This window comes from Urocitellus parryii, chromosome 10 (genome assembly GCF_045843805.1).
Source record: "Urocitellus parryii isolate mUroPar1 chromosome 10, mUroPar1.hap1, whole genome shotgun sequence".
NCBI lineage: Eukaryota > Metazoa > Chordata > Mammalia > Rodentia > Sciuridae > Urocitellus > Urocitellus parryii.
The window spans coordinates 144,082,313-144,101,657 of NC_135540.1; the positions used below are offsets into that span (position 1 = coordinate 144,082,313).

General features: G+C 53.5%; 1 protein-coding gene and 1 long non-coding RNA gene across 3 annotated transcripts in view; one reads left to right on the forward strand and one right to left on the reverse strand.

The window, feature by feature from the left end:
• Positions 1 to 19,345, forward strand: part of Rnf212 (ring finger protein 212) — a 36,292-nt gene that overhangs the window by 4,093 nt on the left and 12,854 nt on the right. Inside the window, exons 2-9 of the mRNA XM_077803461.1 lie at positions 1,314 to 1,375; positions 2,120 to 2,194; positions 6,571 to 6,627; positions 7,498 to 7,556; positions 8,692 to 8,744; positions 8,836 to 8,889; positions 10,153 to 10,196; positions 14,105 to 14,168. Of these exons, the coding sequence (XP_077659587.1) occupies positions 1,314 to 1,375; positions 2,120 to 2,194; positions 6,571 to 6,627; positions 7,498 to 7,556; positions 8,692 to 8,744; positions 8,836 to 8,889; positions 10,153 to 10,196; positions 14,105 to 14,168 (468 nt within the window). The remainder of the gene's footprint in view (positions 1 to 1,313; positions 1,376 to 2,119; positions 2,195 to 6,570; positions 6,628 to 7,497; positions 7,557 to 8,691; positions 8,745 to 8,835; positions 8,890 to 10,152; positions 10,197 to 14,104; positions 14,169 to 19,345) is intronic.
• On the reverse strand, positions 4,339 to 8,785 carry LOC113175224 (uncharacterized). 2 transcript variants are annotated; one of them, XR_003299939.2, is made up of 3 exons: positions 8,434 to 8,785; positions 7,419 to 7,602; positions 4,339 to 7,226 (listed from the first exon to the last, which is right to left on the reverse strand). It is a non-coding gene; the product is annotated as an uncharacterized LOC113175224 (long non-coding RNA). The 2 variants fall into 2 exon arrangements; XR_003299938.2 differs by lacking the exon at positions 8,434 to 8,785 and adding an exon at positions 7,792 to 8,041.

A 19,345-nucleotide genomic window follows, 5' to 3' on the forward strand; every position in this document is an offset into this window, starting at 1 on the left:
TCCTAACTCCAGAATCTGCAGAGAAAGAAAGTGGGGAGGGACATGCTGTTGAAGGTGGATGTTCTTAGGAGGGGGTGCCTTGAGTGTGAAAAGAGAGGGAAGGAGGCCATTCCTGAGGCTTTGGGAAGGGACCATTTAATGCACACCCTGCCCCCTTCAGTGCAGGGAACTGGGGCAGAGTGATGACCACACAGACTTGCAAGATGGAGAGGAAAGAGGCAGTGAGCTGGGAGTTTCTGCTGGTGAGTCCAGAGCAGAAGGCAGGGAAACAGTGGGTTGCAAGTGGGGTCTGCTTTTGCCCCTCATTGAACATCCCCACAGATGCTGTATAAAACCACAAGAAAAGCAGATGGGTTGCAGCACAGTGTGGCAGACCCAGGAGACTGGAGTCTGCAGATCTGTCCACCACCATTCCAGTGGAGTGCCCCATTCCCAGCTACACTGACCAGCTGGGCTCGTCCAGTTGGGTGGAGTGTGCTCCCTAGAAGGACAAGGCGCTTGTGAACTGGTGATGGCTGTCAGCCCCAGGCTCCATGCTGACCAGTGGAGAACTGAAACCAGAGGGTCTGAGGAGGTGGCCAATGGGGTTTTCCACCATGCTTGGGAGGGGCTGACTTCTTAATGGTGCTGAGTGCTGTGGGGGTCCAAGGTGTGACCAGGCAACATGCTGACCTGGGCATGGGTCTCTCCATAGAGAGCCAGGGCTGAGGGCCAGCTACTGGAGCCCCACTTTCCAGAATGACAGTGAGTGTCACGGAGAGGAGGTGGTGAACCAGGGCTGAGTTGGAGCTGGAGCTGGAGCTGCAGCTGGGTGAGCTGGGTGAGCTGGGTGTGGGCAGGCGAGGCATGCTGACCTTTCCTCCTCAGGCCCTAGGACCGGCTCATGGCAGTGAGATGGTGCCCAGTGAGTGGGGACGTGGCCCTCCATGGGGTGGAGGCCTCGTGTGATGTCATGTGGGGAGGCCCAGTGGGGAAGAACAAAACTCATTTCATCTTTTGGGTGGGTTGTAGGAGCCATTTTCATTATAAATAGTTGGAATTTTAAATTAGGACATTACTGTATGATCTAGTTGCAAGGATCGACTGTGGTGGATTTAATTTAAGTGTTCTCTCTTAATGGGCTCTGTGTTGGCATATTTGCAAAGCAGGAAGAAAGGGATGGTTGTGTAAAGTGTTTAGCTGTCCACAGCCACCCTCACCCGAGTCTAGACTTGTGGTGCTGCAAGTCTCTTAAAGGAGCATTAGCATGTCCGCATTTGTATGTCTTTAGAAGCACTGCAATGTAATGCAATATAGTCTGTTTTATTTTATAGGTAAAAAGGATGAATGCTTGATTTGTAAAGTTCCTTGTCGTACAGTTTTGCTCTCAAAACATGTAAGTTGAAATCTGTGGAATTCAAGTATTAATCACAGTAGTACTTTTAATTTGAGATTTTTAGTCATGTGTGGTACTAAAATTTTCATTTGTTCTACTAATTTAACTGGATTTTCTATCTGGGTAATCAGAGTTCAGTTAGGATCCTGTTTCTAAAACCTCAGCACAGCTTCCTCTCTTGGGCCCAGGTCAGCCTTGTGCAGGGTTGTTGGATTGTGCTGTGCCCCTGGAAGTGGAAGTGGGTGGGAACGATGGCTCCAGCCCAGGCTGGCTCCCTGAGAGGGGAAGGCTGTCCCTGAGGTCCTGTAGGTGGAGGAGTCCAAACCCTGCTAGGGATGGCCTGAAATGATGCCTTTGGTCCTGTCTACAGAAGACACCAGTTTAACTTCTTTTTAGTTGTAGTTGGACACAATACCATCTTTATTTTATTTATTTATTTTTATGTGGTGCTGAGGATCAAACCCAGGGCCTCACACATGCTAGGCAAGGGCTCTACTGCTGAGCCACCACCCCCCGTTCCCCTCCTTTTCTTCCCCTTGTCTTGGAGCATATTCTCCCTGGGCATGGAAGGAGTGGGGCCCTGAGGCTCAGGGGTTGCCAGTTGGCTCTGACTTGAGTCCTTCCTACTGCCCTGCACAGTCCTAGAGGGGCAGCCATCTTCCTTGTGCACCTGGAGGTCAGGGCTGGTCATCTGTGGTTCATTCTAGAAGCAGTAAGCCTACAGTCATTTGCTTTCTCTTTCAGACCGACTCGGACATACAGGCTTTCTTCATGGGCATTGACGGACTCTGCAGGAAATACTCCCAGGAGACCGCCCAGGTGAGCCGTGGTGCTGCTCACCTCCAAGAGAGGGCCAGTCCCTGGTAGGGCAGCAGGTACTTACATCTGTGATGCCTTTCACCTTGTTGGAGGTGCAGCCTTTCCAGCACAAAACTTCAGATTTTGACACAGTGTTTGATCCATTTTGCTGCTGTTTGTGTTTGGGTGGCACATTGGGACTCCCCACCTCTGTTGTGTCCTGAGAAGCTCCTGGGCTGGGTTCTCTGGATTCAGGCAGTAGGTTTCTTCTTGAAACTGTCCTTTGCTCATGCTCACCCAGGACCCACGACCCCACTTTGTCTGAGTCTTGGTGGCATTTGGCTCCAGGGCCCTTCCCTTCCAGACACCTTCTCTGGCTCCTCTGAGGAGTGCCTCCCGGGAGCTCCTCCACCTGTTTATTCCAGACCCTCCTCCCACCAACACACACTGTGCTTCAGTCCATGCCCTCCTACCTCAGTATGGACTAATGTGTGTCATTGTCCTCTGTGCCAGCCCTGGATGTCACTGAACAGCTTGCAGTCTTCTGTCTGCAGGGGAACTATCCAGGAAGGAGGGTCATCCTCTGCCCCAGCTCATCCCTCCTGCACCCATTCTGTTAAAGATACGGTGCACACCGACATTGTCTACCCCACCTGGGGCCAGGTTGAGTGGAGGACAGCCAGGAACTGCCTCCAGCAGTGCAGGAGGCCAAGGGAGAGCAGGCGACCACCTCAGTAGACCCCAGCAGTGTCCTCCTTGGCTGTTAGCCCTGTGTTCAGGCTGTGGCCAGCCAGGCCTCCACACTACTTCTCCCTCTCCAGGAACCCATTCCAAAGTGATGCCTGAACTTCCCACAGGACAGAGCTGTCCCAATGCGACTCCCCTCTCAAATTGTGCCAAAGTAATGTCCTCCAGGGAGGGACACACAAAAGCTGAGTCACAGGTAGACAGGCCCCAGAACGCAAGGTGAGCGTGACCTGGACACCTAGAGCAGGACACTCCTGCCCACCTGTTCCGCTCCATCCTGCAGGCCCCACACTCAGGCGAGTCCCTGCAGGCCAGAAGTTATGTGAGTCGGTGAAATAGGAGGTCCTCACGACTCAGGACCACAGGCAGTATGGTTCCTGGGCACTTCCCCGAGCAGCCTCCACAGGGGCCAGTGCCTCTCAGGAGAGAAGACAGTGGACCAGAGCTGCCTGGGATGCCCACCTGGCTCCTCTCTGCCCTGTGCCTCATGGGCTTCAGGCCAGCCATGGAGGCCTGCGGCTCCAGCCTGGGTGGCAGAGGCTGGCCTGGTGACCTCGCCCCACCTCTGAGTGGCTGCCTCATAGCTGAGTTGTGGCTGTGCTGACCTCTGCACTCACATTTCTTGTAAGCGTAGGGGGGAGTTCTCCAGAGACCGATGGTTCTGTGGTTATTTACATGACGTAACAGGCTTATTGCTTCCAAACAGTACTCCTAGATTTCTGTCAGCCTCCATTTCTAGTAGGGTGAATATTGACAGGTAAACCCTCACAAAGCTCTCTGGGTCCTCAGCAACTTTAGACTGCTAAGCTGGCTGGAGACCAAACCGAGCGCCACCGCTGAGGTCCTGGGACCTGCACCAGGACAGCATCAAGGGATCACCTGGGCCAGGACCCTCCAAAGGCCCCTGGGCCCCCTGCCTTCCCAACCTCCTCCTCCCGTGGCGGCCTCTGTCTGAGGAGGGCTTGCCAGCTCTGGGTCTGCAGCCCAGGCACACGTGCCTCTTGCTGGACAGCAAGCCAGTCAGCCCGGGCATGTGTTGACCCAGCAGCCACTGCTCTCGACCCAGAAACACCCAGCACCCGTGCCCAGAACCTGGAGGTGCCTCTGGGGATGCTGCTCTTCCTGCGGCCTGTTCTGCCTCATGGCTTTCGGTCTCCTGCAGTCTCGCCAGGCTGTGTGCTGTCGTGTGAAGATGTGTGAGCCCTGGGCAGCGCTCTGAGCAGGCTGGTCCAGTGTGGCGCCTCCTCAGCCCTGGGGTTGACCCAGTCCCATCCAACCCAGAAGGCATATTCTCTTCAAAATGAGACTCTCAGTTTCTTTCTTTTTTTTTAATATTTATTTATTTATTTTTCAGTTTTCGGCGGACACAACATCTTTGTTTGTATGTGGTGCTGAGGATCAAACCCGGGCCACACACATGCCAGGCGAGCACGCTACCACTTGAGCCACATCCCCAGCCCCTTTCTTATTTTTTTTTAATATTTATTTTTTAGTTGTAGTTGGACACAGTATCTTTATTTTTATTTATTTTTATGTGGTGCTGAGGATTGAACCCAGGGCCTCGCACTTGCCAGGTGAGCGCTCTACCGCTGAGTCACAGCCCAGCCCTCAGTTTCTTTCTTAGCATCTCTAGTTTCTGGGGCTCAATATCCTTCCACGGTCAGGACTACAGAAACCCTGGGGACGATGTGAGATTGCAGGCCTGGGTGAGGCCTCAGAGGGATACAGATGGTGGCCTGGATGCCTGGGGTCCAGTCTGCCCCATCTGCTCTAGAGACTCCCTGGACTCCACAGCACAGGGCAGTCCCTTTACAGCTCACCAGCCTCTCTGAGGCCTGTGCTTGTCTCCTCCCTTCAATGAGCTTTCTGGGACCCAGGGTCGCCCTCCCTGTGGTCCTGTCGCCACACCAGCATGTGCCTTACACAGGGAAGGTCAGCCACTGAGGCCTTGCCCTCCCCAAGTCCTTTCCTGGAAACAACCATGACAAAGCAGGAGCAGCATTCCTCTGCCCCAGTGCCCGCTGCCCCAAGCCCACACACTTGGTCCCTAAGGGTTCCCCAAAGCTAACAGCACTATGTGGTTTAGGTCATCACATGAAGCTCCCATCCTGTGCAGGCACAGGACCTGTTGTGGATGGATGGGAGACAGGCAGCTGTGTGTGGTCCTCAGTCTGCTGCCAGGACTTCCCAACTCCACCTGGCCCCAGTCAGGAATAGAACCTGGAGGGCTCTGTCTGGCCTTCCCTGAACAAGTCTGAGGCAGAGAAGACAGGAAAAGCAAATCCCCTGTGGTCAAGTCTTGCCAGTGTGGACGTGACACCAGTAGGCCCTCCACAGTCAGGCAGGTGTGTCTGCCACGGACCCCCCCCCCCCCGCCCCATGAGCCTGGGCAGCCAGAGGAGCGGGGCCCACCCTGCAGGGTTGGAGTGGCTTCGTGAGACAAGCTGCAGGAGCTGGGCTGTGAGGAGTGAGTTTGATACAGGTAGGCACCTCCACCAGAGAACTGGAGACCTCCCAGCGCGCTCACGGATGGCCCTCAGGGTCATGGCCTGCGGCATCATGAGGATTCCTCACCACCCTTGGTGGGCAGCACCTGGTCGTCTTCTGCCGTTGGTCTTCTAGAGCCATGGGCTCTCTTAAATCCTGAGTCCTAAGCTCAGAGGCTTTGAGGAGGATGCTGACCCCACTGACCTGGAGGTGGCTCCCAGCACAGCTTGTCCCTAGGACGCAGGCGCAGTGTCAGGGCAGTATCTGTTCACAGCAGAGTTGGCTCCCTGTTTGTACCAAATTAAGGATCATGGGAGATGCAGAGCACTCCAGTGTATCTGTTGTCACCAGCAGATGGTCGAGGTTGGTGACATGAGAGATTTATAGGAAACCGACTTGACCCCACTTCAGCCCCAAGGCAGCCATGGTCCCTGGGGAGGTGCGCCAAATGGTGGTAGAACTTAGGCACATGGTGGCGGGTGCATGTGTCAGGTGTGACCCGTGGTCTGAAGCCTTGCTTGCAGGTCACAGCTTCACTCCTCAGTGTCACAGAGCACTGTTCAGCTCCCACATGGGAGCTCGGAAGCCTGTGAAGCAGCAGTGTTGGCTCCAGTCGGAGCTGGCTCCAGTCCAGACAGCCACAGGCTCCATGCTCACAGCCTGCCAGGCTCCCTGGGCTTCTGCTCCTGCTCTTCTACCCACCCACCCCACTCCACACACCAAGTTCAGGTTGTCCTCTGGCTATGCTGGTTGGCCAGGAGGCCATCCCTCCAGCTAGTCCCCTTGTCAGAGTGACGACGTGCTGAGGTCCAGTCAGCGGGGTCTTGTGCCTTTCCACATCAGGGCGACAGGAACATCACCAGGGAGACACAGCCCTTGGCAGGGAACAGGCTCATCTGTGTTTGCATTTGGCCTCCTGCTGGCCTTCCCTATGGAGGGACATCTGTGCCAAGCATCCATTCTGGACAGCAGCTGGCCATGGGCAGCCGGCAGGAGCCTCCCTACCAAATGGAACCTGCCTGTGGGTACAGAAGGGGGTCTACTGGGGAAGGGCAAGACAGAGTGTTGGTCCCCACACTAACAGTCCTTTGTAGCCGTGTGTTTCCTCAGGAAGTGTAGGGTGAGCCTGAGCAGCACCTACAGTGAGCTTGTTGTCTCCTCAGGTTTCAGAATTTCAAGAAAAACACAGGAAGAGATTGTTAGCCTTCTATAGAGCAAAGGTAAATCAAATGACCTGTTGCCACTGGAGCACCTTTAATGTTCGATTCAAATTTCATTTTGTTTTCTAGGACCGTGAAGATGAGCTATCAGGCAACGTAATATTGTCTCTATCTCCTCCTGATCATCACCACCTGCACAGACATGACCAAGGGACTTACCTTCTCAGTCCTCTTGCACACCTAGAGGACAGGTGCTGTCAGCTACCTGCACAGACATAACCAGGGGACTTACCTTCTCAGTCCTCACACACCTAGAGGACAGGTGCTGTCAGCCACCTGCACAGACATGACCAGGGGACTTACCTTCTCAGTCCTCTCACACTCCTAGAGGACAGGTGCTGTCAGCCACCTGCACAGACATGACCAGGGGACTTACCTTCTCAGTCCTCGCACACACCTAGAGGACAGGTGCTGTCAGCCACCTACACAAACATGACCAAGGGACTTACCTTCTCAGTCCTCTCACACTCCTAGAGGACAGGTGCTGTCAGCCACCTGCACAGACTTGACCAAGGGACCTGATCATTAAGTCTCTTTCTGTAGTTTGGCAAGTGACAGGTCCAGATCTTGACATTTTGCTTTCCGAGCCATTTAATAACCTGTGTGTAGAAGGTACACCTAACGTGGGCTGAGTCCCCAGGAGGAACTCCACAGTGGGGGTGCTCCTGGTCTCTGCCCACTCCCTCAGCACTAGTGGTGTCCAGGGCTTTGCTGAGTCTGTAGCCTGTGCCTGGCTCAGCTGTGCTGGTGACCCAAGTCTTGCTAGCTAATGTGGATGGTGTCATGCTTACTTAAGCAGCCGCCAGATGGGTTCTTCTCAGGGTTGCTGGCACGTCTGGCTGAGAACAGAAGTCCTCTCATTGTGTCTAGATCTCTCAGTTGGAAGAGTGCCTCAGGAAGTCGGCACTGCAGGTGGAGCAGCTGCAAAGGTAAGGCCCTCCCTAGGAGCAGTGGGCAGCCAGCCGCCTCTGACCTCTGAGACCGAGAAAGAGGGAGCCAAGGAGAGAGCATTTCATTTACTAGAAACTTCTGTCAAGGTAAAAGAAAATCCATGCAAAAGCTAGAGGAAAAATAGGGAGACAAAAAAGAAGAAAGTGGAATAAAAAGGAACAAAAAAAGCAGGCACCCAGCGATTCCTGAGGCAGCCGGTAGGGGCTTGCTCACTTAGCAGTTCAGGGAGTGCCTGGTGCATTCTTCAGTCCTGGGGTTCGGCAGTTCTCCTGTGAATCAGGCCTGTGCCCTGAGCTTTGCTTCAGGGCGGCCCAGGGAATGAGCTTACATGTCTGGCAGGGGTTGGGCACAGATGCCTGGGAGGCCACCCTTGAGCAGAAGCTGTGTCACTGTTGTTGCACAATTGCCTGTCCTGGCTCATTCGGCCCAAACAGAACTTGTGGGCACAGGCAGTCCAGAACATTGAGTGGGGTGCCTAGGCCATGGTGCTTCTTGTCTGCGCTGGGTGTACCTCCTCTGTCTGTGGAAACCCGTGCTCAGGACATCTGCCAAGGTCAGGGGGCAGACAGGCCAGCCTAGGGTGCACATCACACACATGTCCAGTACATCCGCCAGGCTCAGGGGGGCAGACAGGCCAGCCTGGGGTACACAGCCTGCCTGGGTAGAAAGTGTAGCACACAGTGGGCCTGAACTGGAGGGCCAGGTGTTGGGCCTCAGGCAGTGCCTGTCAGAAATCCAGGGCTTGGCTGGACCAGAAAAAGCAACCCATTAACTTTCCCACATTTCTCTACTAGCCTCTGAAGCCTGGTGTGTTCATGGCTCCTGCCGTCTGTCATGATCATGATTGGCACCTACCTTCCAGTGGCTGTTTGTCACATAGTTGCAGCAGGAGGAGTCTGTTACATGCATGGCTAGAGCTTGATTTCCTCCTGCTTCCAGGATAGGGGCAGCCGCACAGGCAGACCAGCAGTGTGTGGGAGCTGTTAGATTTGTCCAGAGCCCTTTTGCAAGCACCAAGTGCCGTTTCAAAGTCTTCTCACACTCTTAGCTGGGTTGAATTAGTAGGAGTGCATTTTTGTCATTTAATTCAGTACCTTTTCTCCATCTGTTCAGTATGAGATCGTCACAGCACACGGCTTTCAGCACAATAAAGAATTCCATTTCAAGTGAGTAACATAACGCCGGAGGCAGTCAGAAAATGCATGCTGCCGACCACACTAACACGCACTAACCTGAGTGCGTTTGTCACCCCTCCAGCAAAGCCACGTGGATGCCAGCTGCTGCCACCTCACTCCTCAGCCCCTGACAGGTGTGTGGCTGTGGGGTAGTGTGAAAGCAGGCAGACTCTGGGCCCCCCTGGAAATGAAGGCGCTGACTATCCTCTGACCTTGATCAGGGTCCTTCCAGGAGAATTTGTTTACGCTGGCAGACACCTTTGTGACACTTGGCTGATCCATGCTCCATTTATGCCTGCCTGACCATTCATCTAGCACCAGGAATCAAACTGTGCTCCCCCTGGTGTCTTAGGGAAAACCTAGCCTGGGGCTGCCCCCCATTCTTCCATGGGTGCACTATCACAATAGGAGACAAGAACAAAGGTTTTACTTACAGATCCTGGGCAGGGAGGACACAGTAACTCAGGATGGCAGGCCTCCATCCTTGGGCTCCAGGAGGCAGAAGTGAAGGCACAGAGGGAGGCACCCATGGCCAGGCCTTTATGGGGGTCAGGGCACTGTCCAGACAGGTATCTTGTGGGAGTTATAGCTGGTGGGTCTAGAGCAAGCAGGCACAAGCTCCAGGAGGTCACACTGTGACTGAGAGGTGGTCACTGTGGCATATCCATGCAGTCTGTGGGGTGCAGAGTCAGCAGGCTGGTACCTCATAGTCCCATAGGAAGGTGTCACCACGAGCAAGTCATGCAGAGCAGGTATCTAGGACTAGCACCCTGGAGCTGGGGAAGGTGGAGAACTGTGAATTGTCCAGGAAGAGAGTTCTGCGTATGGTGTGGGAAAATTAAGCTTGTATTCAGAATACATGCCGGAGCAAAGTGAGGTTAGGAGAATTTCTACCCAGGCCGGACCAATGGGAGTCACCCCTGGATTCCCACTGAGGCTGTCAGAAAAGAGTTGGTCTTTTTGCTCTGGAGTCACTGGCTGCCAGATGGCCAGGCTAGGGGAGGGCCAGCCCCAAAACAAATCCAAGTCATGTTTCCTGTCCACCTTTCTCCTGGTAAAGGGTGAGCACATACTGGGCTCTAATGCTGGGAAGTGGGCCAGGCAGTAGGTGGTGGACCAGTCCTGCAGGTCCAGGAAGAGTTGGGAGAGCTAAGAGGTGGGCAGCCAGGAGCAGGAGCAGAGAAGAACCTGCCAAGGTCCCTGTGTCCTGGAGAGGCTGCACTGATGTTACAGACAGTGGGCAGCCAGAGGGAATGCAAGGGGTAGTGGGATTGGGCATCGTGGGCGGAAGGGTCAGACCTACTCACGGGGTCTGTACATACAAGTGTGCTTAAACTGGTGTCTTTTAAATTATAGATAAGTCCTGGGCTCCACTAATGCATTTCACTGTTTAACAGAGTGGAGTCGATGGAAGTTGACCTTTCTCCTTCCCCAATGAGAAAAGTAAGTCCAGCAGGCCACCTTGTCTCTCCTGTCCCAAGCCCACGTGCTCCCGTCTTCCCTTGTCCTCGGTACTTGTGAATTGGCCATGCTTTGAACAGTAGCCTGACTTCTGTCAGATTGTTGCTATTTGCTGGCCCCCGGGAGGCGGGGTGAGTGAACTGGGTCCTGAAAGACTTGAGGATGCATCTTGTCTGAATGGCCAGGCCTGTGGTCACCGAGGGGGCGGCCGCAGGGGCTGGGGCTTCACCTACTTCACACTGCTGGAGAGAAGCGAACCCTGTTGGCCCGGAAGGGAAGCAGGTCAGAAATCTGAGGACTGAGAAACCAACACGGCTGCGGGTTGGACAGGAACTGAAGGGGAGGTGCCAGGTGGGCGGCACTGCCCCTTGGGCAGAACTGGGTCTCCTGTGCAGCCAGCCAAGTCAGCCAGGCACTAGGCAGTTCAGAGGAGGTGGAAGAGGGCACTAGAGCTGGTGGGGCAGTCAGGTCGAAGGTCGAAGGCAGGACACCATGGGCTGGGGACAGGGAGGGTGCCACTCTGATGTGTGCTTGTTAGCATGTGCAGCTTCCTGAGCCCTTTGGGGTGCTGCTTATCAGCAGGCACTGTCCTACACACTCTGTGGGTGTGACAGCCCTGGGGGCTTGTTGGTGGGAAATCACGCCACTTCCAAGGGAGTCACCTGGACCTGCTGTGGAGGAGCCTGGATTCCAGTAAGGGGAGCCTTCGCCGCCTGCAGCTCTGGAGAGGAGAGACCTCAGTTCCTCGGCAGTTAGTGTGGGCGACAGCTGCCCCTCCCTGCCCAGCTCACCTCATGCAGTTCTGTCCATGCCTGCTTCCTGTGGTGCACCCCATGTGCTCTAGGCATCTGCCGCCCACCTGCCTCAGCACACCTTGCTCCTCAGAGACTAGACGCTTGCTTCCATCTGTGCCTGCTTCAGAGATGACCCCATGCCCCAGGCTTCCTAGACCCACAGGGTAATGAAGGGTTTTCTCCTGTTGGGTCAGCTTCCGGTTTTCCTCAAGACCAGGAAATTAGTCCAGGCTGGACACTGAAGACTGACAGGCTCCATTGACACCAGGTGTCACAGGGTGGCTGAAGGGCCAAGACACAGTGAATGGAACTCCAGAGCCAGGTGCCCAGCCAGATGTTGGCAGATGTTTACTAGAGAGGACCAGATGGTGAAAGTGAAGGGCTTTGCAGTCTGTTGCAGCTTCTAGGCTCTGCCACTGGCACCCCAGTAGCCTCAGGCCATGTGCAAATGAATGGGCACGGCCATCCCTAAAAGGCTTTGTCAACGCAAACCAGACGTGGGCCATGGCTTGCCAGCAAGATACGAAGTTTCAAGGAAAACATCTAAGACCAGTTTTTCTCCCTTGAAGTCCCCTGTGGCGCTGGAGGGGTGTGTGGAGGTTTCTGGGTGCGGTGGGTGCTCTCCTGTAGTGGGTACAGGCAAGGTACTTCTGGGAGCCCTGCTGCAGCAGGCTCTGCAGAGCCCTCGAGTGCTGCCTGAAGCCAGGTCTTTCTCACTGCCCTCAGCACAGTCATGCCTCTCTCCAGGGGCGGAGGCGGCCAGGTGACTTCTGCATCCAGGCCTCACCTTCCTCCTGTGCAGTCGGCAGTGGTAGTGACCGTGAAGTAAAATACATCTTCCAGATATAAAGCAGACACTCCTCACATGCCTCATCTACCCATCAGTGAGGGGAGGCCGTAGAATGGGGACTCTGACATGGAAGACCCCAAAGAGCAAGTCGGGTGTGGGGAGCACAGGCCGAGAGCCCCTGAGGCCGTGGACAGGAAGCTCTAGCCGGAAGGGCTTCTCCTGCTCTCTGGCCTCAGGAGTGCCCAGCAGAGACCTGCCCCAAGCACGCTGGGAACAGGGAGGGAGGTCAGTCTGCTGGATCACCCTTGAGTCAAGACTCCCAGGTGCTTGATAGGGCCAAGTGGGCACTGCAGGAAGCTGGTACTGAGGTGGGGGGATGCTGGTCTGCTGTGCCACCTGTTTGTGCTCTGGATGGGTTGAGTTGTCTCGTGTTTCCTGGGGATGCCTAGCTTCCTATAGAGAGGCCTCCCGTCTCGAAGACCTGTTCCCCAGAAGGTGGCCCCAATGTGGGACCCCTCCCTGGGCTCTCAGCCCTCTTTCCCAGAACCATTCGGAGGGATCTGGTCCTGCACTCTGCCTTGGCCTGGCTGCCCAACAGGCAGTAGGAACATGCTCTGGCTGGGTTCTAGTGACAGCTGAGACTGCTGCAGCTGAAAGCAGAGCCAGTGCCCAGACCAGGATGGCAGTTCCCAGAGACACCCCAGACACCTGGGCCTCCTGGCACCATCTTCCCTGGCCCTACCCTACAGATGCTGTGATCCAGGTACTTCCAAGCCACCAGAGTTGCCTGTGTCCCCATGACCTCTCCACTGGCTCAGGGGTGACCCCGCCCTGGAGGGACCAGCCACCCTACTTGAGCCCTGACTTGGGCAGCGGATGGGGATGTCATTGGCCTCTGGCCTGCTCAGCAGGCCACTTGTCCACTGGATGGCCCCTGGCATGTTCCCTACCCTGTCTCTACTCCCACCTGCATCTTCTCCCCATTTACTGGGAGTTGGTGACCTTGTCCACGCCCAGCAAGACCAAAACATGGGGTATTGGTAGCTTCTCTCCCTGAACTGCAGCTGCAGCCTGCATACTGTGGACATGGCAGACATGCTCTGGCCTCATGGGGCAGCTCTGGACACTCCCTCTCACCTGTCAGGAGCGCCCGCCCTCATTCCAGCAATGCTACTTCCATCTGCCGGCTGACTTTAGCATGGTTTGCTGAAGCAGCCCTGACACCACCTCCTCTTTGAATTGGGTTCCTTTCACTGCTCCACTGGGAGTCATCCTTGAGTGCTGCAGCCAGTCCTTCCCTTCTCTGTGGGCTCCCCAACTGTGGCCACTCAGTGGGTCCAAGTGTCCAGGTGCCTGTGGTTCACTGTGTACCAAGGCATCTCCAGCAGGCCTGGGCATGCGATGGGGAGTGAGGCAAAGAGCCACAGCTCATATCCAGCAGCACTCAGGTGCTACTCAGACAGCCCCTCTAGTTCCTGCGCCTTACCTTCTGCCCTCCACAGGTCACAGCCAGGCACGTACAGGCCGTACAATTTGAAACTTCACAGAGAAAAGCTAAGACTAGGGTGGGTGAGTCGTTTTTCCTCATCTTGCACCTAGCGAGGAAGAGGTCTTACTTGTGGATCAGCTCTTAAGCCCTGTCTGGGAGACAGCCTGGTAACAGTTGAAGCAAAAGGATTCAGAGAGGTTCGAGTGCCCAGGGTGACGGATACACTGAGGGAGTGTGGAGGGTGGCCCCAGGGCATGGCCTGCTCAGATGCTGATGTGCATCCTTATTGTTTCTGGCCTTTTGTCTCTGGCCTGGGCTCTTGTAATAAGATGTGCCAAGACCAGGTGCCTAGGACTGGCATCTGGGTCACACCAAGCGTGAAGGGTCTCAGTCACAGCTGTGTGACCTGGGAAGTCTCAAAGGTCAAGTAGGGAAGCTGAAGCGCTTGGCTCATGTTGCCACAGGGGGACAGGGGGCACTGAGCAGGGTTCAGCATAGGAGGCTCCTCCCAAAATAAGTCCCTAGCATTGTCAGGACTTGTTGACTTTGTCTCTCCTGAAACGCTTCGACACGGAGTGTAGTCCTGCTTCCACTCACCACCGCTGGCCCCGGTGAGACACAGAGAGTGGAGCTGGGAATCCCTCGCCCTTGCCAGCCTGGGCCAGGGCCAGAGGCCAATGCCCAGCCACGTCAGACAGGAACCTGTCTTGGAAGGACTGAGGAGGCAGAGCTCCAGGGAACGGGTTCCTCGTCAGCAGATTCTAAACCTCACAAGTGGCATTTGGAATTTTAATAGTTGGTTTTTTTTCATACTTAGCCTGAAGTAGCAGCTGGTCCCACAAGAATCTCTTTGATCAGTCCACCTCAGGATGGACGCATGGGTAAGTGAAAGTTCCAAGTCCACACACCAACTAAACCGCTCCTCCAAAGCCCCATGTTGGCAGAGTCGCAAGAAGGTCCCCAGGTGAGGGCTGTCCTGGCAGAGAGAGCAGAAGGCTGCACAGGTGCAGGGTGTGGCCCCAGAGCCCCGTGGGAGAAGCTCTTGGGCTGCCTTGGAAGATGCTGGTCCTGTGGCACTCTGTCCCTACTGGCCTCACTTGGAAGTTGTGATGCCAGGTTGCTTGCAGGGAGTGGCTTTGTGGCTGCTCCGTTTCCCTGCTGGTGAGGACTGCTGAGCCTCCAGGCCCTGATGGGCTCTGCACGGTCCCTGGCCTCCTGTGCAGGCTGCCACCCCCACTGTGCCACTTCTCACTGTGCCTCCCAGGGGTGGTAGTGGCTGACTCATCGTGGTGTGGTGCTGCCAGGGCCTGGCCATGTTGGGGCACAGACCCTTGTCTTCACAGGATCCTGCTTAGCACATAAGCCTCTGGATGCTCGGTGATGTCCTGAGAAGTCATACGAGGGCTGCCCCCGTGGCCGCCACTGCTCCAGGCTGAGCACCGCCCAGGTGCCCTCAGACATACCTGATGCCCTTGTTTCTTCTGTGCCAACCTGAGAGAGAAAAACATTATTTTGATGTTCATTTCCATGAGTGTTGATGGTTCTGAGTGTCTTGGTATTATTCACCTCTCGTTTTTTTCTCTGAATTATCTGTTTTCATGTTTTGAACGTTATGAATATGAAATCCTTGATATGAATGATATTGACCTTTTTTGCCCAATTTGCTTTGCAATTCTGCATTTGAGTTTTGGGTTTTAGAAACTTAACATTTTTGTGTACTCAAATTTGTTGCCCTTTTCATTTAATACGGTGGTCAAGTGCATAACTAAATCATTTTCCTAGTTGGCTTTTTTAAGACTACTTTTTACAGTGGTTTTAAGCTAAAGGTAGAGGGCTGCCGTCTGCCTGTGGCCGCAGCACACAGCATGCCACCAGAGTGCTATGAGAGCAGAGCCAGCCTGGATGGGAGCCCCCAGCTGGGAGTCTCTCTGCTCTGGTCTGGACAGGGCTGTAATGACACACGTCCCCACTGTGGGAGCAGCCCTCTATGCCCTGCTGCCCCTCATCTCTCCTGGCCTTTTTACTGTCCCCAGTTTTGCCTTGTCCGGTGCGGCCTGCAGCTGGAGTTGAGTGTGGCCTTTCAGTTTGTCCTCTTGGCTTAGTCTGTGCTCTTGAGTGCTGCGCCTCTCGTTCCGAGGCTCGATGCTCTTTTCTTTCTAGGCTTGCATCGTATTTGCCCGTGGGGATACCCTGCAGCCATCCCAGCTGCTTCCCAGTCTGAGGCACTACTTATACTGCTGCAGTAATGTGCTGCCAGTGTTCAACTCCTATGGTCGACACCAAGTAGGATGGCTGCTGCTGGGCCTTGCTGGAGAGCATGCTGGTTCTGAAAGAAACTGCCGTGCTACAGGTTGCCCAGGTGCCCTCCACCAGCAGTGCCGCTCTGCAGCCTGAGCTGGCCTCAGAGTTGATAGGTGATTCCTGGAGTCCTGCCATGGTGGTTGGCGTTTCACAGTGAGCATCTTCTCGTTGACGTTTACCATCTGGACGACTTTTTGACATGTGTCAGGTCTTTGGCCATTTTTTGATCAGGCTGTTTGTTTTCTATTGAGGAATTCTGTGTATGTTTCGGGTAACAGTCCTTTATCAGATGTGTCTTTTGCGAATATCTTCTCCTGTCTGTAGCTTGTCTGTTTATTCCCTTGAATTATCTTTTGCGTAGCAGGATTCTTTGAGTTTTCAGTGTTTACCCTTGTCCAGATTCTTAGGCCTCTGTCTGGAAGCATACTGTAAGATGAGAATCCACCTTGCTTCTTTCATCATTTACTGGAAACTACTCCAGACACACAGAAATTTTGTAAAAACATCATAAACGGTTCTCACATCCCCTCCAGGTTCCCTGACCACTAACCTCTGTCAGAGCTGGTCCCTGTTGTCACTGGTGTCTCGCATGTCACAAACCTGATGCCTGAGGCCCCTGGAGAAAACAGAGCACCCAGCACTCTGGCCCAGCCTTGGCCTCCACAAGGCCCTGCTCTCCCTCCAGCCAGAGCCCTCAACAGAGTGTCTTTCCATCATCCTCCACACTTTCCCCCGGGCTCTCCATTTCTTGTCCTTAAAGAATATAGACCTTAAATTCTGAAGATGACCTGGAGCCTGGGCTGTCTGGAGTTTCCTCCTGTGACCCCATGTGCTGTTGTGGCAGGAATGTGCCAGTTCTTCCTGTTAACTCACACCAGGGTGTACAGGTTGCCCTGTCCCCTCCCTGGGGACACTGACCACACTGCCATCTATTGGTCACTTCACTGCAGTTCCATCTGCCCACAATGAGTGGATCTCAGAGTCTCCCTGACAGTGATGCGTGTTCGGCCTCCAACCACACTCAACCTTAGTTCCCAGGACCAGCTCCCAGGACCGCCTCACGGCACTTTTCTGTGTCCATAATTTCTTCTCCACATTCCACTACAAATTCCCAAGTCAGGCTTTATTGATTCATTACACTCTGGAATCAGATTTCTGTTTTCTTCAGTGTGTTGTTAGTTTATCTGCTTAGATTCTCCCAGATACAGCCTGGCATGGTGGTGCACACCTGCAATCCCAGCCACTCAGGAGGCTGAGGCAGGAGGATCACAGATTCAATGCCAGTAGGACTGTGGACAGTAAAGACTGGGATCGTGAAGTTTCTGAGGAGGAGGACTCCATTGGAGTACGACTATAGGCCATTTGTGTTATGTTCTAGCAAAGCAGTTCTCTACTTTTGCCCTGAGACTTTCTGTGAGGCTCAATTTAAAGGTGATGGAGTGATTAATCTGGCAGAGGAAATATCAAGGGAGCGCAGCATGCAGGCAGTAGAACGAACATTGCTGGTGGTTTTTAGCCAAGTATACTGTGATAATCAGAAGCAGAAAGCAGAGAGCAAAGATTTTAAAAACTTCAAGTTTGGCCAGACAGTGGGAGTAAAATTGGGACTAAGAAAATTGTGGTTGTTAACAGAGATTACAACCACTAAAGAAATGCTAAATACTCTATATAGAAGTGATAAGAAGCAGGGCTGGGGCTGGGGCTCAGCGGTAGAGCACTCGCCTACCATATGTGAGGCCCTGGGTTTGATCTTCAGCACCACCTAAAAATAAATAAATAAAATGAAGATACTGTGTCCAACTACAACTAAAAAATAAATACTTAAAAAAAGAAATAATAAGAAGGATGGTTTGAGTGCAACTCAGGAATTGGTAAAACCATGCCCATCTCAGGCTCATGGTTATGAAAGTAAAAACTCCTTTGAGAAGAGACCACTGGGGCATTCTGCTTGCATAGGAGGCTTAAGAAGTTGTTTTACCGTGTTCAGCTGCCCAGGCACTCAGAGGCCACTGCAGTCAGGGTCCCAGGAGGCTTAGCTACTGCTTGATATGGCGGCAGACGCTGATTTCAATGATATGGTCCTGATTCTGGAGGACTATAGGATGCTGGATTAGGGGGTCATGGAGGCTTCCACCGAGATTTTTCAAAGCAAGGCCTAGGAGGCCAGGCAGAGTGCAGCAGGGGCAGAGTCCCTGGGGGCTGCCCTGAGAGGGTGATGTGTGGAGACGTGGAAAGGAAGCCAGTGCTGCAGTGCAGACCCCCACGGTTCAGAGACCCCCATACCATGGACTCTCTGCCAAGGAAAGCTGCAGGAATCAAACAGAGACAAGCCCAGAGAGAAGCTTGTGGCAATAACCAACAAGGTCATTAGGGTAGAGCGACACAAGTCCTTTGGAGAGAACATCATTGCTAAGATTCAGATGTGGTGTCCCCAGAAAGCTCACATGTGAGACCAGGCAGGGTTTGAAGGAGAAATGATAGGGTTATAGGCTTACCTCATCAGTGAGTTAATCCCTGAGCAGGTAGGGTGTGGCTGGTGGAATGCCAATAGGACTGTGGGGCATGGCTGTGGGGTATGTGCTTTGAGTCTGGTGAGTAGAGTCTCTCTGCTTCCCGGCTGTCATGTGAGCTGCTTCCCTCTGCCAGTATTCTGCCATGGTGCTCTGCCTCACCGCGAGCACTGAGGAATGCAGCCGGCCTTCTGTGGACAAAGAACTTCCAAACTGTGAGCCCTCAAATAAACTATTCCTTCTCTACAATTATTTGGGTTAGATATTTTAGACGAGCGGCAAAAAAGCTTATTAAACCAATTACAATGCCGTATGCCCCAGATGCTGGACCCAGAGCTACAGGACTTATTTGCCCAGCCGGATTTTGGTCTTGCTTTGTTCCTATCTCTTCATTCTGTATACCTCTGTGTCTTCCTTTAGGGATGGAAATGTTCATTCTTTGCCATTATATATTGGATATATGTAACTTCTTTTGATCTTTACGAGAGAAAATAGCTAAGAATTTGCCGAGTCTCAGGTAAGATTTCGGATTTGGACTTTTAGGCAGTGCTGGAACTTTTTTTTTTTTTTTTTTAAGAGAGAGGAGAGAGAGAGAAAGAGAGGGGGGAGAGAGAATTTTTTTAATACTTATTTTTTAGTTCTCTGCGGACACAACACTTTTGTTTGTGTATGTGGTGCTGAGGATTGAACCCGGGCCACACGCATGCCAGGCGAGCGCGCTACTGCTTGAGCCACATCCCCAGCCCCCAGTGCTGGAACTTTTAAGACTATGGCGGCTATTGGAAATGGACTGATTGTATTTTGCATTGTGAGATGGTCATGAGCTTTTGGGGGCCAGGTTGGAATGTATAGTTTAGACATGATGTGTCCCCCAGAAGCTCATGTGTGAGACGATGAAGAGTTGTCACAGGTGAATTATTAGATGAGGAGAGCTATCTGTAGGCTGATCCACTAATATGGTAGAGGGGTGGTCTCTAGGGCGTTGTCCCTGGTAAGTGGAGCTCTCCCTGCTCCCTGACTGCCAGGTCCTGAGCGGCTTTCTCTACCAGGTCCCCTGTGCCAGGACATTCTGTCTCACCTTGGACCAGAGTTCTGGAGTTGGCTAACTATAGACTGAGACCTCTGAAACCAGGAGCTGAAATAAACTTTTCCTCCTCTAATATAGAAAGAAGGACCCATTGGTAAGTTGTCTATGAGAAAGACACTCCATTCAAAGTCACAAATAGGTCTAAAGACAAACTATACCC